Source organism: Apodemus sylvaticus, chromosome 1 (genome assembly GCF_947179515.1).
Source record: "Apodemus sylvaticus chromosome 1, mApoSyl1.1, whole genome shotgun sequence".
Classification (NCBI taxonomy): domain Eukaryota; kingdom Metazoa; phylum Chordata; class Mammalia; order Rodentia; family Muridae; genus Apodemus; species Apodemus sylvaticus.
In genome coordinates, this window is record NC_067472.1 from 17,723,297 (window position 1) to 17,740,619 (window position 17,323).

Consider the following 17,323-nt stretch of genomic DNA (forward strand, 5'->3'; position numbering starts at 1 on the left):
TGTTTTACCATACTGCCTTTTTAGTTGTTATTAAGTTACATTCAAGAATTATCATTAAGATTAATAAGAGTAGCTGGAGAGATGGCTCAGTGACCTGGGCACTGGTTCCAGGGGACCCAGGTTCAATTTCCAGTACCCACATGGAGGCTCACAATCATCTGTCTCTCCAATTCTAGAGGATCCGACTCCCTCTTCTGGCCTCTTTGGGACCACACAAACAGGGCGCACAGACAACCATGCAAGCAATACAACCATACACACAAAAGAAAAGTAAATGAAATTGCCAAAAGAGAAAACGTGTTTGTGTGTGTGTGTGTGTGCATGAGCGTGCGTGTGTGCATGTGCATGCATGCAAACAGGTACATAACTTGTGTTTGTGTTATGAGTAGTGTTAAAAGTGGGTACTATGGCCTAGAGGGTAGATTGCTGATGGCCCTAGATCTAAATCCATCGTTGCCATGCGCTATGGAGTCGCTGTGATGTTGACTAGGTATTTGCAACTTTCAGACCAGTTTCCTTAAGTAACAGTTGGAGACGATGGCATCCCTATATAGCTGTTGGGATTGCTGGGGTTGGAGTGAGGACCAGGCAGAGAGAAGCTCTGGCTCCTCGGTTTTGATGTGCCCAGGCCTGTTCACTCCTTCATTCTGTGAGGTGGTTGTGTGCTGGATAGTCCCTGGAGTCTTCTGGGATTGGAGTCACCAGTAACTCTTCCAGCAGGTGTCACTCTTGCCCCCCTCCCTGAAGCCAAGCAATTGTTTCAGATTCGGAAACAAAACTGTCTTCTAGAAGAGTCAGAGTGGCTAAAGTCACCAACTGTCCAAAAAGTAAAAACTAGAGAACAAACAGTGGAGCAAAAAAGAAAAGGAAAGGAAAAGGAAAGGAAAAAAGAATATGGCAAGCAAAAGACAGAACCATCAGGAAAGTAAGAATAAGAAAGGGCTGCATATTATGGGATGCACCCATCATTCCTCCTATAAGAGAATGTATTCATCCTTAGATTCTCCAGAAAAACCAACTCCACCATTTTGGTCCAAATTAAAAGCTTTATTGAATAGTTACTACTGACCAAGAGATGGACTTTGGTCAGGACCATTCTAGAATTTCCCAGCTGAGTGTTACAGGGGCTGGAAAGTACAAACCTGTAGGCCACCATAGTTACCAAGAACTACAATTCCCAGCATCCCAGGAAGTTACCTGTTTCCTGAGCAGATGGGACTCAATTTAATTGAGCAAATGTTTATGGCTGTCTAAGCCTTGCAGTCTGGGTTACCTCCTCTCAAAAGGCCAATAAAATCAGTGATGATTTATAAATAATGCCGACTGATCTTTATCAGTCAAAGCACAAGAACCCTAAATCTTTTTTTCTTTTTTGGTTTTTGTTTTGTTTTGTTTTGGTTTGGTTTGGTTTGGTTTTGGTTTTTTTTTTTTTTTTTTTTTTTTTTTTTTTGATTTTTGTTTTTTCGAGACAGGGTTTCTCTGTGTAGCCCTAGCTGTCCTGGAACTCACTCCGTAGACCAGGCTGGCCTCGAACTCAGAAAACCGCCTGCCTCTGCCTCCCAGAGTGCTGGGATTACAGCCGTGCACCACCACGCCTGGCTAAGAATCCTAAATCCTAATGCCAGTATTAAAGTATTGGGAGGAAACTCTAATTAGGCCTGCACAAAGCACATAGCCCCCGGGCAGTTAGCCCCATGAGTGTCCTCAAGGAGGAGGCCAGCGCTGCAGAGCTGGACTGCTTGTTACAGACTCAAACAAGACCTATATTCCTTCCTATAATCTTACTTCTAAACCACTTCCTGATCAAATAAAAATTGCAGCCAGAGAAGCTAGCACCATGGCTGGGCCAAAGGCCAGAGCAGCCCTGAGGTCGCCATGGCTTCCACACCTCTGATCCCAAACCTGCTCCCGCCAATCCAGGACTTCTTTCTATTGGCATTTGTGAAGGCTAGAACTGCAGGGTATCCGCCACTCCTAAAGAGTTAGTCAGGACTCCGGGGAGTAGCTTGTTTGACTAATGAAAACAGGGAACTTTTTAAGAACAAAAAAATAAACAGAGAAACCAAGCCAATCAACCAAACAAAAACCCAAACCCCCACCCCAGGAACAGTTAGGCCTATAGAATAAAGGCAGTTACCAGGTATGGGGAAAAAAGCAATCAAAAACCGTTAAGGTGGGTAGTGTCAGACTAAAGTAAAGTGCTGTCAAAAGTATAGCTTGTGTGTTGGGGGTGGGGAGCGGGGCGTTGTCTTGTTTTGAAAGTCCACCTTTATTATCTGTGAATCACTCACAGCAGAGTGACTGGCTGCCCGGAAGAGAAGCTCATCAGAACCGCTCTGTGGGAATAGAGAGAACAGCCCTATTGTCCAGGCTCGCCGAGGTCTGGGCAACAAACAGCACTGCCAGAAGTAAGCCAGGCATTGAAGGCTGGCTGAGTGGGAGCTACGGCATGCTTTGATTTTCCTGTTCACCAAGAGACCCATTGTGTCTGAGCAGTCATGTCACCAGTGACTTCCCCCTGTGGCCTGCATGGCAGACCGTAGGGCTGTGGGGGCGGGCACTGGTAATTCTCAGGACCTGAGGCCTTGGCCGGTGGATGTGGGTTCATAAATTAAGAACTACAGAATTATGGGGGCAGGAGAGTAAAAAGAAGTGAAAAATATGTGAGGTGTCTGCCACTAAATGTACACTGTTATGTCCGGTGCCGTGCACAGTGTGGAGATACAAACACCAGGACTGAAGAGACCAAGTGGGGGTCTCATTGGTAGACCACACGGTAGACCACAGGTGGTCCCCAAGCTGATGTGAGTGCCTAAGGCACTTTAAGGAAGACTTCTGAGGTTTCAAATGAGACAGAAGCAATGGTAAAGATTTGGGGTTCAGCAGGGTATTTAGTACATGCTTTTATTGCAGGCACTTGAAAGGCTGAGGCAGGAGGATTGCAAGTTTTTAACCAGCCTGAATTACCCTGTCTCCAAGGCAAAACAAAGTAAAAACTCTCTTGTTAGCCTGGGTCTCATATCATGGGTGAGATCATGATGGGTTGTTGGAGAGCAGAGACGCTAGGACCGGACGAAACCTGAGCCACACTCGGATGCGGCAAAGACAGAATAGCCCATTGGTGCCCTGTGAGGAAACATCTTCAGAGTGTGTGCAGAACAAACATGTTGTATTGATTTCAGTCGATAAGAATAGGATTGTTCCTAGCACCTGGGAGTCTGAGGTAGGAGAACTGGCACAAGTTTCAGGCCAGCCCATGCTCTGGAGTAAGACCCTGTCTCAGAAAACAAAGAAGGGTTATTAGGGAAGAAACTGGAGAGCAGTAGGGCGCCATGGCTCATGACTAAAGCTTGAGCAAAAGGATGTGGTAAAGTAAATTGGCCCGTTTATCATTTGGTAGGCTGGAAGAAATGATGTTGGGATAAAAGTTCAAAGGGGAGACAGTGGGGATTAGACCAGGCTAGGGTGCTAGACCAGGCTAGGGCGTTAGCAATGAGAATTAACAAATGGAAGACGTGCTTTGAAGAAGAAACTAGAGGAAACAAGGGCATGAGCAGTGGGAGCCAATGGCTGACACAGGATGTGATGAACTTGGGAGTCGAGGGCAAAGCATAGGCATCAGGGTGACATGGCTGCTGAGTGCTCGCTGTCTGAAGGCCTACTCGTAGGACATAAAAGAGAGCTAACTCTTACGTGCACGTGGGAAGGTGGTGCACACAGATGTCTTTAAAGAAATCGAGAACAGCACTGAGAGGTGACTGAGAGGTGAAGGCCCTGGCTCATTCTGCAGAGGACCTGGTTCAATTCCCAGCATCTACTAGTGACTCAACCACCTAGAGTTCTAGTTCCAAAATATCCGACTCCCTCTTCTGGCCTTCTCAGGCACTGCATACATCTGGTGCCCAGACATACATGTAGGCAAACAGCAATACATATACAGTAAATCCCTTTAAAGGCACAGGAACATATAAAAACAAGACCAGAACAGCTAGCCCACTCTCCAGCGTGTTTGACTGGGAACCATGCGCCACTGCGCCTGTCCGTCTGTCTGTCTTACTGTTTGCTGCTGTTTTCCATCCCTTGAGCAGCTCTGTGCAGAGAGTTGATGCAGGCACTGGCCAGGGGTAGAAAGCGAAAGTATGATTAAAATTAGTAATCCACAAAATGATATCCATAGTTACATAATCCAGCGTTTGTTATACAGTAATTGATTATGTATAGAACCTTGGGGTGTGTTTTTAAAATTGGTAAATCTAAACACTAGGGTAAATGTAACTTTTAGTTTATGTTTCGTGAAAATAACCTGAGATACTGGTTATTTGGAGAGCTGGTTACTGGTTACTGAGGATGCTGAGGCAGGAGAGTTGTGGTGACAGCCTGAACCACAGTGCAGTCCTGTCCCAACAACAGCAAAAGGGGGATTGCACTATTGGTCCTGGGTTGGTCCCTGGGGCTCTGGCCAAGGTCCTGACTTCTGCTTCTCTTTCTCCAGGTGACCTGGTGATTCTCGATGGCGCTCCCACTGCAGGATGGGTGCAGGGCCGCAGCTGTTGGGGCGCCCGGGGCTTCTTCCCGTCCTCTTGCATCCATGAGCTCTGCCTCTCCTCTCAGAGCCGGCAGTGGCACTCACAGAGTCTGCTGCTTCCGCCTTCAGAATACGCTATGGGCCAAGCCCGGGCCCTCATGGGCCTTTCTGCGCAGTTGGACGAGGAGTTAGATTTCAGGGAAGGAGATGTGATCACCATTATCGGGGTGCCTGAGCCAGGCTGGTTTGAAGGAGAGTTAGAGGGTCGAAGGGGCATTTTCCCAGAAGGTTTTGTAGAGCTGCTGGGGCCCCTAAGGACTGTGGATAAGTCACTAAACTCTGGATGTGGAGATGACTCCACCGTCAATGGTGAAGTGGATGTCTCCCCAGAAGAAGTGGAGAGTGGGGGTGATGAGGACGACCAGCCGACAGGGAACTATGGGATTGCCCTCTACAAATTCCAAGCCCTGGAGACGAATGAGTTGGATTTTGAAGTCGGGGACAAAATTCAAATTCTGGGGACCTTGGAGGATGGCTGGCTGGAAGGACGTCTGAAGGGCAAGACAGGTGTTTTTCCCCATCGCTTTGTGAAATTATGTTCTAGCAACAGGACAGAGGAAACCACGGCTCAGCCCCAGGAGGAAAGCTTCCCCAAGAACTCTGAAAACTCCACGGGTGAGTCAGGGGACCCCGTGGTGGAAGAAGCAAGACAGGAAGCACAGGAGTGTGAAGAAGAAGAAAGCCCTGACTGTGCTCTTCCAGAACAAGCCTCTGTGTCCCAAGATCATGTAGCACCCGAGTGTACTGCAGATAAGATCTCTGGTCAGGATGAAGATGTCTCAGGAAGCTCCCCAGATGTGGATCTTGAAAGGCCTCTTGCTAAAGACCTTTCCACACCTGACCCCTCAGAGGAAGTCACTGGTATTTCTTCCCAGCCTCAGGTACCTCTTCGTCCCAGAGTGCAGAAGAGCCAACGTTGTTTACCAGCAGCAGGAGAGAGCCACCAAAGCTCAGACCCATTCTCTGAGCTTGTCCCTCTAGAAGCCAGGACCAGAGACTATTCCAGCCTGCCTCCGAGAAGGACGTACACTCAGTGGTGTTCGCTCCAGAAGCCAGTGCCCCACCTCCAGAGGGCCTCCTCCCTTACAGCCTCAAGGCTAGACAGACCTAGCCACTTTGGCCATCCAGCCATGGCTAGCTACGCTCAGAAGTACCAAACAGCTACAGAAAATACTGCCAGCCTCTACTGTGCACCAGAGAGACCAGAGAGGAGGCCTGGCCTACCAGATAGCGGGCCTGCCACAGAAATAACCACAGCGTCACAGGGGGACAGCCTGGACCTAGATTCCAAGTTGACCCAACAGCTGATAGAGTTTGAGAAGAGTGCATCAGGGCCCAGCACGGAGCCAGAGAAAATTGTACGCCGCTTCTCAATCATGGACTTTTACTCTGAGAAGGATATCGTGAGAGGTTCCTCAGACTCACTGACCTTACAGGCTTTCCCCGAGAGGAGAAAGGTCCTGAGGCCACCGCCGCCTAGACCCTGTACCCCAACACCCATTTCTCCCCATTTGCTGGTTGACCAGAGCCCGAAACCTGTGCCCGCCTTGGTTGTACGGCCCTCCCGGCCAGCCCCCCTGCCCCCTCCTACCCAGCAGAGGATGAACACAGCCTCCCCCAAGCCCACCTCCTGTGCCCATCCCAGTTGGGAGGTCCCAGAGAAGGAGAGCTCGGAGCACATGGAGAAGAGCCCAGCCCAGCCCTTTCTGTGCCCCTCTGTGCTGGCGAGGATTCAGGACGTGGAACATGACTTGGACGTGTGCACCAGAGCTCAGGAAGCGCTGAGCTTGCTGTTAGAGGAAAAGCAAGATGAATCGTCGAGGGCGGAGGCTCTTGAGACTCTCAGATCCTATGAGAGCACGATTCAGAGTCTGAACCTGGAGCTCCAGCAGCTGAGAGGTAAGTGTGACTGTAAGTCCCGGCCAGGAGGCTCCACAAGGGCCTCTCTGTGGGAGAAACGTCCTGATTGGCCCAGATTTACAGCCTCATTTCCCGGTCCCTCCTTCTGTCTTGCTGTATCTGTGACTGCTGTGTCCTCTGGCTTCATTTACTGTTCAAATAGAGAAGCCCAGCCTCAGAGATGTGCACTTTCTGTTAACACCGTGTCCTGTGGCATCCAGGGTACATTGCAGATAGGAAGACCTTAAAGGAGACTGTCTTAATGAGTTTTAAAAGAACTTAAGTCTCCCAGGCCAAGACTTCTGAGAAAGCCGAAACTCGTATCTTTATGATCAGGGGCCATGTTTCAGTAGTAATAGCTTGTATCTCTTACTGTTAGTAAGCATTTGTTCTTAGCATTCATCTACAGAGAAGACACACTCAGTCCTGAACAGACGGGTGTTCAGAGAGCCACTATAGAGGGAGAAATTAAGACTTGGAGCCGTTAAGTAGCCTGCCAAGAGAACTGAGGTTTAAGCTGACGTTTTTCACTACCCTCGCGTCTTACTTCCTACGTGTGTAAGCATGCATGCAGACGTGTGTAGGCACACATGCAGATGTGTGTAGGCATGCATGCAGACGTGTGTAGGTGTGTATGGGTCAGAGGTCAGCCTTGGGTATTGTTACTCCACTACAGTCACCTCATGTTTTTTGAGACAGGGTCTGTCGTTGGCCTAGAGCAGTGATTCTCAGCCTTCCTGATGCTCGACCCTCTAATGCAGTTCCTCACGCTGTGGTGACCCCAGACATAAAATTATTTTCATTGCCATTCCATAACTGTAATTTTTGTTACTGTTATGAATTGCCATGTAGGTGTGTGATATGCAGGATCTCTTATATGTGATCCCTGTGAAAGGGTTGTTTAACCCTCGAAGGGGTCATGACCCACAGATCGGGAACTGCTTGTCTAGAGCCGGCCAATTATTCTGGCCTGGCTGACCAGTGAGCCCCACCTGCCTCTACTTCCCCTGTGCTGAGGGTAGAGGCCTAGGCCACCACACCCAGCTGTTTACAGGGGTGCGAGGACTTGAATGTTGGTCCTGTGCGAATGCAGCAGGCTCTTTAAGCCATCTCCTCCATCCGCTCAGGAGGCTCGCCATTCATCACACTCACAGGAAAATGATAGAGTGGAGAAGGCCTTTAATCTGAGCATTCGAGGCTGAGGCAGGAGAACTGCCACAACTTCAAAGCCCAGCTCAGGGAAAAAGATGGAAAAAGCAGACGAATGGTAGCACAGGCCTCCCTCCCTGTCAACCTTAGGCCTCTAAAGCTGGGTGTAGAAAGGGGTCCACTAAAGCGCAGAGCGGTGGCTCAGTGTTTGCAGGAGGGCCTGGGCTCTGTTGCCAGCACCCACGTTGTGACTTGGAACTGTTTGTAACTCCAATTCCAGAGAATTTAGCACCTTCTTCTGGTCTTCCAGACTACCAGGTATGCATGCAGTCCACATACTTGCATGCAGGCAAAACACTTACATGGATGGATGGATGGATGGATGGATGGATGGATGGATGGATGGATGGATGGGTGGGTGGGTGGATGGATGGATGGATGGGTGGGTGGGTGGGTGGGTGGGTAGATGGATGGATGGATGGATGGGTGGGTGGATGGATGGATGGATGGATGGATGGATGGGTGGGTGGATAGATGGATGGATGGATGGATGGATGGATGGGTGGGTGGGTGGGGACTGGGTGCGTGGGTGCATGGGTGGATGGATGGATGGATGGAAGGATACATTCATATATCTATCTTTTGGGTTTTTTGTTTTGTTTTGTTTTGTTTGGGTTTGAGTTTGGTTTATTTTGATACACCGTTTCTCTGTATAGCCCTGGCTATCCTGGAATTCACTCTGTAGACCAGGCTGGCCTCACAGAAATCCACCTGCTTCTGCCCCTGCCTCTGCCTCTGCTCCTGCCCCTCTGCTCCTTTGCCCCTCTGTCCCTGCCCCTGCCCCTGCCTCTGCCCCTGCCCCTGCCTCTGCCCCTGCCCCTGCCCCTGCCTCTGCCCCTGCCCCTCTGCTCCTCTGCCCCTCTGTCCCTGCCCCTCTGCCCCTATGCCTCTGCATCTGCCCCTGCCTCTGCCCCTGCCCCTGCCCCTGCCCCTGCCCCTGCCTCTGTCTCTGCCCCTGCCCCTGCCTCTACCTCTGCCTCTAGTACTGGGATTTAAGGAGTGTGCCACTACTGCCTGGCCCTAGATGCATCTTTTAAGGATCCATTAAGAGAAAGTATTATTGGAAGACTCAAAATTGAGTCATTTTCTAAAAGACAGAAATCAGCTGGAGCTGAGAGAATAAGGAAACCTCTATCCAAGGGCTATGTGCCAAGGAATGTGGTCCAGTTCTAAGACGAGGCAATTGGAAGGGTCCTAGAGCAAGCTCAATGTAACTGGGCCGCTGGCGACCTGTGCTGAGTGGGAGCATTTGTCCCTGAGCCATGGGATCGGTGCTTAGCAATCTTTCAGTCAAGTGTTCCTGTAACAGCCACCTGAGCGCTTGGAATTCCTGCAGCCTTGGTGACCTGCTCTGTCATTTTGAGCATGGACTCCTGGGTCCTGCAGACTGCCAGCCGCTTACCAGACAGTTACTGCAGCAAACCATCCAGCCCTGTGCAGACCACACAGCCAGTCCACTGTGGCTGCTGCTCCTAAGACCCTGAACTACGACGTCATGAGAGCATCCCTAGCAGCTTCTGCCCTTTGGTTCATTTTGCTTTTGTATCTGATGCTACCCATCAGCCTCAGTTTCCTTTCTACTGCTAAGTTTTTCTTTTTACCAGGCGTGGTGGCATGCAGTGGCACAGGCAAGTGGATCTCTGAGAGTTCGAGGCCAGTCTGGTCTACAGAGAGAGTTCCAGGACAGCCAGGACTACACAGAGAAACCTTGTCTCTAAAAACAAAAACAAAACAACATGAAATTTTTTTCTTTTTCTATGGTGACATTATTGTTTGATAGTTTTGTATGGTTCAAAGATGCTAAGTCTTAGTGGAACTATTTTTAAGATGTATTTTTATTTCTATTTACATGTACTTGTGTGTGTGTATGTGTGTGTGCGTGTGTGTAAGAAAGAGAGAGAGAGAGAGAGAGAGAGAGAATGAATATGAGATGCCCTGGAGTTGGAGTTGCAGGATGCTACAGTTTTCACAGATCGTAAGTGTAAATAAGCTCACTAATATGTGTTTTATTTGAAAGTGTGAATTGTTTTTATGAGCATGCAGGGTCACAAGCATATGGTCTCCCAGACACACACTTGACAACAGCTCTGAGCCAAGGGATTGGGCCCTGCGCCCTGCACCCTGTGCCCTGCGCCCTGCACCCTGTGCCCTGCGCCCTGCACCCTTGGTACTGCCTGAGCACTCACCTGGGTGGGGAGTGTCTCCAGTCCTCTCCCCTGGTCTGAGTGTGTCCCACTGCTGGTTAATCACGGTGGTGGGTCCTTCAACCAGCTTCTCTAATGTTAAGCTTTTTTCTCGTAGGAGAGTCCCAGTCTTTTCTCTCATTTTCTAAGTATCTCACCTATTGGGGGGGGGGGCTTTTTATTGCTTTTTTTATGTATTTATTTTAATGGGTGTGCGTGTCTGACCTCTGTCAGAAGGTGATTGACAAGGTTCAGGCTCAAGGTGGGAAGAGATTGGCAAATACCTTCACACAATGTTTTTAGGATTCTAGTTTTCCTCTGTTGCTGGTTCTTTTAGGTTTTATTTTTTATTAGTTTTAACACTCTATATGGTTCCAAGACCCCCTGAAGCTGGAGACACAGGCAATTGTGAGCCCCCTGAAGTGGGTGCATGGAACCCGATAGTCTATTTAAGAGCAGACCATGTTCTAACTGCTAAGTGCCCCTTCTGCCTGAGGCGCCCTTTGGTAACCTATAATTATGTACTATTAGCTCAGCATTTGGATAGTTTTTAAGATGTTTTTTATATTTCTTCTAATTTTTTTAGCTTTTTTTTTTTTTAATGTGAAGGGTCCAAATAACTTAGACTTCATTATAGGAAAATCCATAGGCTAGATAAGCAGCGTTTGGCTCTGACTGGGAATTGGGAGTTTTACATTTCAAATTATCATATGTATTAAGGTAGAGTGCTACAAGGTAGTTATAGATTGTCCTGAGGGGACATGTCATTTGGCATAAGCACGGGCCAAGCCAGTGTTATCTAAAAAATATCTTTATTTTTGCTGAGAGCAGGGTATGGCGTGATGAACATTCTAGAAGTGTTGCTTCCCTCTTGGAGTTCCAGTCATGTGGGCAGAGGATGAGCAAGCCAGGGGCTTCCTCTACAGCGGTGCCTCTCTAGGCAGCAGACACAGTCTAGGTCAGTCCTCACACACTTTGATTCCTGTGTTCTCTTTTTAGTTTTTTGAAACATAATTTCTCTGGGTAGCCCTGTTATCTTGGAACTCACTATGTAGAGTAGGTTGGCCTTGAACTCACAGAGATCCTCCTGCCTCTGCCTGTGAGTGCTGGGATGAAAGGTGTACACCACCAGCAGCACCCAGATGACATTGGGTTTCTTAGAATTTGTTACTTTTAGAAGTTGCATTGGGTTTCTTAGAATTTGTTACTTTTAGAAGTTGTAGTTGGAGCTGCCGAGTGCTTGAGTCCTGGGAGAGGCCGGTTCTAGCCTGTCATAGTTCTTTCTCATCTCTAGGTGAGGCTCACATACCTGAATTTGATACAGTTTCCATGTGCATGAATTCCTCCTCCGCAAACACTGGCATTCAGTCTGAGCCAAGCACCAGCTCACACCGGTTAGTAAGAAAGGCGGTTAGTAAGAAAGGCACATTCATGGTATCGCTCACTTGCACATGTCTGAAACTCTAGTGATCCAACTGACACTGGTCTCTGGTTAATCACACTTTCTGTCCTGCAGCTTTTGAGCCATGCCTACAGCCTACAGAGTTCCTCTCAGTGCGGGAACTCCACTGTTTGCCCTCAGTGTGGAGTGAGTCAGCCTCCCACTCAGCACAAACCCAGCTTCCAGCTTCTGTCATTCTTGTCTCTAACGTAATGTCAGGAAAGAGGTCTACAAGAGGCACGAGACTGTTTATTTGAGACAGGGACAGGGTCTCACTGTCTAATCCTGGCTGGCTTGGAAAATGTGTTGGGGGGGGCATGTGTGCATGTGTTTGTGTGCATGTATGACATATGCATTTGTATACTCATGTGTGCCCAGGCACAGGTGTGCCAATATCAGAGGATGTTGGGTGGCTCTACTACTTTCTGCTTTATCTGCTTGAGATAGGGTTTCTCACCGAGCCTCTAGCTCACTGTTGTTTGGCTAGGCCAGCGGGCTAGCAAGCACCAGCCATCTTCCTGCCTCAGTCTGCCGGACCCACAACTCCCAATCACACACATACGCCAATCCTCAGTCCCAGGGTTACAGGCCCATGTGATTATGCCAGGTTCATTTGTTTGTTTAATGTGGGTGTTGAGGACTCGAACCCAGGTTCTTCTATTTGTACAGTAAGCCCCCTAACCCACTGAGCCAGCTTTCTAGCCCTTGGCCTTGAACTTTTGACTGCAGGTATGTGTGCTGCCACACCAGTCTCAGAGTGATTTTTAATGATGACTTGTAAATGAGATCAGAGCATGTTTTTAAGGAAAGTTCTGTTTTCAACAAAACACTGAGTGGGATCTAAGGCACACTGAAGAAAGCCAGTAGATTAACAATCTGAAGATTGCTGGTAAGGAACAGCAAAGCAATCTGTAATATTCTAGAGATAATCAAAATATGCGACGCAGGTTTTGTCTCTATAAAAAATATCATTCTAAAAACTGCTCGAAATGTCTCTGGTATAATATTTCTTTCTCCAAGTAATAAAATAGGATAAACTATCCAAACCTGAGCCAGTTGTGATGGCACACGGGGAATCTCAACACTTGGGGGACGGAGGCAGGGGGATCTCTATGTTCCAGGCCAGCTAGGGCTACAGAGTGAGACCCCTTCTCAAAAATAAATAATATAGTCAGACCAATTTGTGCTTCTTTTTTTTTTTTCCAGATGTTAAAAGTGTAGAAAGCGAGGGTGTAGGTCAGGGGAAGAATGTTTGCGTGGGTCCTACAAGACCCTTCATTCAATCCTGGTATCACCCCGCCAAGGAGTGAAAAAGTAAGATGATAATAATCTTTTCCTTTTTCTAGGCTGTCAGTACTCAGGAAGAGAGCAAGTACCCTTAGCCACGTGGCATCTGCTTGAGGGTGTTGGCTCAGTGCGAATTGCCTAGTTAAATCAGCTGGTACAAAACACCAAACACAGTCTGAACCTGTGAATCCTCTGTCTGTCCTCTTAGGGCTAATGGTTTAATGGAGTCGGGATTGTTTATTTGATTATGACTGAGCAGCGAGTCACAGTTGTTTGCAGCTTGTAGGGTGACTTTGCAAACCTTATTTCCTCATGCTCAGGGTCAAGCACAGGGTGGGAAACTGTGGTAGACCAGGTACTTCCGAGTTTACAGACTTTGCAGGACATAGCAAAAGAACTTGAGCTAACCTGAGACCCCCATCATGCTGTCAGTCCCTGAGTGTGCCCGGGTTGGTGTCCAGACCAAGCTACAACAGGCAGTTGTGTTGAATAAGTAGGAACCACACTGTAAAGGAAGGGTGTGTGTGTGTGTGTGCGCGCGCGCGCGCGCGCGCGCATGAGTATGGTATGAAAGGCAAAGGTCAACCTTAGGGCTATGGCTCAGGTGTTCTCTGTCCTCTGCCTTGTTTCTGAGACAACATCTCACTGGCCTGAGGTTCTCCAATCAGGCCCAGCTTTCAGGGAAAGAAGCCCCAGTGATCCACCTGTCTCCACCTCCCGGTTTTAGAAATCTGAACTTTAGCACCCAGCTTTTGTTGGTGTTCTAGGGTCAGACTCCAGTCCTCATGCTTGACTAGCAAACACTCCAGGCTGTCTCTGCAGCCCCTGGCTCCAACTTCCTTGAGCACTGCCACAGGCTAACTAACAGGGGTTGGAGAAGATTGTGATCCAGAGCTTAGCACCAGAGCCCTCCCGGCATCGCATGTTGGGCACCGAGGCTATAGACCAGCACAGGCCTGGGAGTCAGGGAGAAGGAAAGCTAAGAAAGACTTGCAAAGGAGAAAGCTAACCATTCGAAGCTATGAGGAAGCCAGATATGGTAACTCATGCCTTTAAGTCTAAGTTCTGGGCTAGCCTGGTCTATATAGCGAGTTCCAGTCCAGCCACAGACACAGGGCTGGGGGTGTAGACCACTCAGTGGCAGAGTGTGGGAAGCCCTGGATTGAGCCCCAGAATAAACTACAAACAGCGACCCAGCTCATTTCCCCTGCGGTAGGCAGCTCTCTCCATTTCAGTCTCCCTCCCACCATCCATAAGTCCTGGCTTCTTACCTCAGTGTAGCTTTCTCTTTTTCTCTTCCCTTGGCCACCTACCAGCTGCACTTTCCTTATCAGGACTGTTTTGACAAAGGTACTGTTGCTAGAGAACTTTGTTTTCCCAAACAGTCTCGGTCTCAGTCTCTCTCTCTCTCTCTCTCTCTCTCTCTCTGTGTGTGTGTGTGTGTGTGTGTGTGTGTGTGAGGCCAGAGGTCAAGAACAACAGATTGCAGAAGCTGTTTTCTCTTTCTGCCCCTTGGGTTTGGGAGACTGAAGCCCGGCTATCAGGCTAGGCGACCAGCACTTCACCAGGTGAGCCAGCTTACCACCCTCCCACCTTCCCTTTTCTGAAATTTAAAAATTACGTTCATGTATATGTGCCCTGGCATGAGGAAGGAGGCCAGGGACAACTTTCAGCCTTGAACTCAGGTAACAGGTTGCTTGGCAGAGGCCTTTGCCTGCTGCGCTAGCCTCTGCCTCTCCCCGTTTTTAAATAGTATCTCACATGTAGCTGTAGCAGGTCTCAAGTTTCAGGATCCACCCTTCCTCCTCCCAGTACCACTCTCTGAAATTATTATAGCTGTATAGCACAGTGCCCAACTAGAGTGTGGTTAATCTTTCTGTTGTTGTTTGGGCTTTTATTTATTTATTTATTTATTTATTTATTTATTTTTTAAACTCTGAGTCTCCCTATGTAACCCGGGCTGGCCTAAAATTTGCTGTATAGACCAGGTTGCCCCAAACTCCTGAGTGCTGGGATAAAAGGAAAGTAACCTTTGTTTTCAGTCGGATTAGAAATAAGCAAGATCGCTGGGTGTGGTGGCGCGCGCCTTTAATCCCAGCACTCTGGGAGGCAGAGGCAGGAGGATTTCTGAGTTCGAGGCCAGCCTGGTCTACAGAGTGAGTTCCAGGACAGCCAGGGCTACACAGAGAAACCCTGTCTCGAAAAAACAAACAAACAAAAAAATAAAATAAAATAAAATGAGCAAGATCATCAGATTTTAGACTTGAAAGCAGACAGACCATCAGCTTCCTCATTTCACGCACAAGAAAGAAACAACCGGGGCTGCAGAGATGTCTTAGCAGGTAAGAACGTGGATTGCTCTGGAAGAGGATCCGGGTTCTGTTTTTAGCGCCCACATGACAGCTGGAAAGCACGGTGTCTTCATTCATGTTCACACGCTCACACAGAGACACGCGAGTGTACAGGACTTTAAAAAATAAAGTAAATCTGAAAGGAAAGGTAAAGGAAGGGAAAGGGAGGGGAGGAAAGGGAAGGGAAGCAAATAGCCAGACACAGTGGCAAGTTCTTTTAATCCCAGGACTCAAGAGGCAGAAGCAGGAGGATCCCTGTAAGTTTCAGACTAACCTGGTCTACATAGTGAGATCCTGTCTCAAAAATAAAAATAAAAACAGCTTTATTGTCGGGTGGGTTCTCTATAGATTTTGCTGTTGTTTTGCATAAAGTTGTCCTTCTAAATAATGTTACCTGTTTGGCGAGCAAATCCCAGTCTTAACTTTATAGCTTACGGTCCGGTCAGCAAAGCAGTCCTGTGTGCTCCTGTGGGGATCTGGACGTTGGTGTACTTGGGGGTGGGAGCCGCCTGGTGCAGGGGAGGTAGGGAGGTCAGGACTGGGAATGAGGGAGTGGTGGTACAGGCAGGAGAGCCGTCATTACTGGACTGAGCTGTGGTAGCTTGGCATGTGGTAGAGGGCCCATGCCAGGTGGGACTGCTTTCATCTGGCTCCATGTGGCAGCGTTTGCGATCACAGACAGTGATGCCAGCACCCAGACACCCCCACTGGCTTTGAACTTGCTCTTTAGCCAGGGTGACTTTGAACCCCCCAACTTCTGCTGAGTGCTGGAATTAGAGCCCTTTCCCACCAGATCCAACTGGACTATTGCTCTATGTGTAGTAAAAATAATAGTAATTGCTAGCTAACTTTGAAGGATAGTGAAATCAAACCAAACTTCCTTTTTGACTTATGGCACCAATCATAGCTTGTACATGCATGCTCCTGCTGACTCAATTGCACACATACACACATGCACCCAGGCACACACGCATATGCACATGCACACAGGCACACATACATATGCGCACACACACACACACACTGAAGCCAGAATGTCTGGGATTGTCACTGCTACCGTTGATAGAAAGATTCATGAGAAGAAAATATGTGGATTGAATCAGAAGATCAGAAGTTTTGATAAGCTAAAGAGGATCCTAAAGTGGACAAAATCCAAGCATGATGGCACAGGCCTGAAAACTCAGCTTCCTCAAGAGGGTGAGAAGGGAGGCTTATAAATTCAAAGTCTGCCTGGGCTGCAGAGTGAGTTCAAGACCAGCCTGAGCAACTTAGTGAGCCCCTTTCTCAAAAAGAGAGGAGGCAGGGCGATGCTGCACACCTTTACTCTCAGGATGTAGAGATAGGACTCTGTGAGTTTGCGGCCAGCCTGGCCTATACATCGAGTTCCAAGACGGTCAGGACTACACAGAGATCTGTCTCAAGCAACAACAACAAACTCAAAGGGAAGGAGAAGATTGGAGCGCCGGCTCAGTGGCTGCGTGCTAACCTGGTATGTATGCACCTCAAGCCAGCAAAGGAAGACACCCATGTAGGAGGCTGTGAGAGAAGAGTCGAAGACTCAGGAGTCACGGACACCATCTTGTAGATGGACCAGTGGAGTCCCAGAGAGAATGTGCACTTTATAGGTAAGAGGATAAACACTGAATTATGGACGGGCATACTACTCCGGTCTCTCAGAGTTCTTTACACCACTCCAACACTGCCAGTTAGAAAAAGCTAAAGATACTATTCTTTATATCTAATGGCGGAGCAGGTAGCTGGAAGAGCAGCCATTTGAGGCCAGTGTGAAACCTCTCCCAACACATGAGGGCTTGACTCTGTTGCTGTTGCCATCTGTGTTTGTTACGTAGTACATGCCACGTGCCTTTGCTTTATTTTTTTAATGAATTATTTGTGTATTTTATGCATGTGAGTACATTGTAGCTGTCTTCAGACGCACCAGAAGAGGGTATCAGATCCCATTACAGATGGTTGTGAGCCACCACCATGTGGTTGCTGGGAATTGAACTCAGGACCTCTGGAAGAGCAGTCAGTGCTCTTAACCACTGAGCCATCTCTCCAGCCCGTGTCTTTTGCTTTATAGTGTATGGTTTTTGTGATGTCCCAAGTGACCATGCCTTTGTTTATCTTCTCAGTGTTCATGTATCAGACCTATCTTCTGTCTGTCTATCTATTGGAAACTTGCTGGATTCTCGTAGGCACTTTCACACCATCCTTTATGAGACAAGCCACAGTCTTTAGTTCTTAAACACAGTGTATAACTTGGATAGAAAATGATTTTAGAAAGTGGACGGTGTTGATGCTTTCTGATAAGAGTATCTAAGAAAAGAGAGCATAACTTTCTCTGGACAAGACATTTCACACCGTG

The 17,323-nt window shown here is 48.2% G+C and overlaps 1 protein-coding gene across 2 annotated transcripts in view; it reads left to right on the top strand.

Moving 5' to 3' along the window:
* The window catches only part of Dnmbp (dynamin binding protein), a 96,597-nt gene that overhangs the window by 35,364 nt on the left and 43,910 nt on the right, over positions 1-17,323 (top strand). For both annotated transcript variants that reach the window (XM_052185364.1, XM_052185374.1), the window contains exon 4: positions 4,493-6,484. In XM_052185364.1, coding sequence (XP_052041324.1) covers positions 4,493-6,484 — 1,992 coding nt within the window. The remainder of the gene's footprint in view (positions 1-4,492; positions 6,485-17,323) is intronic.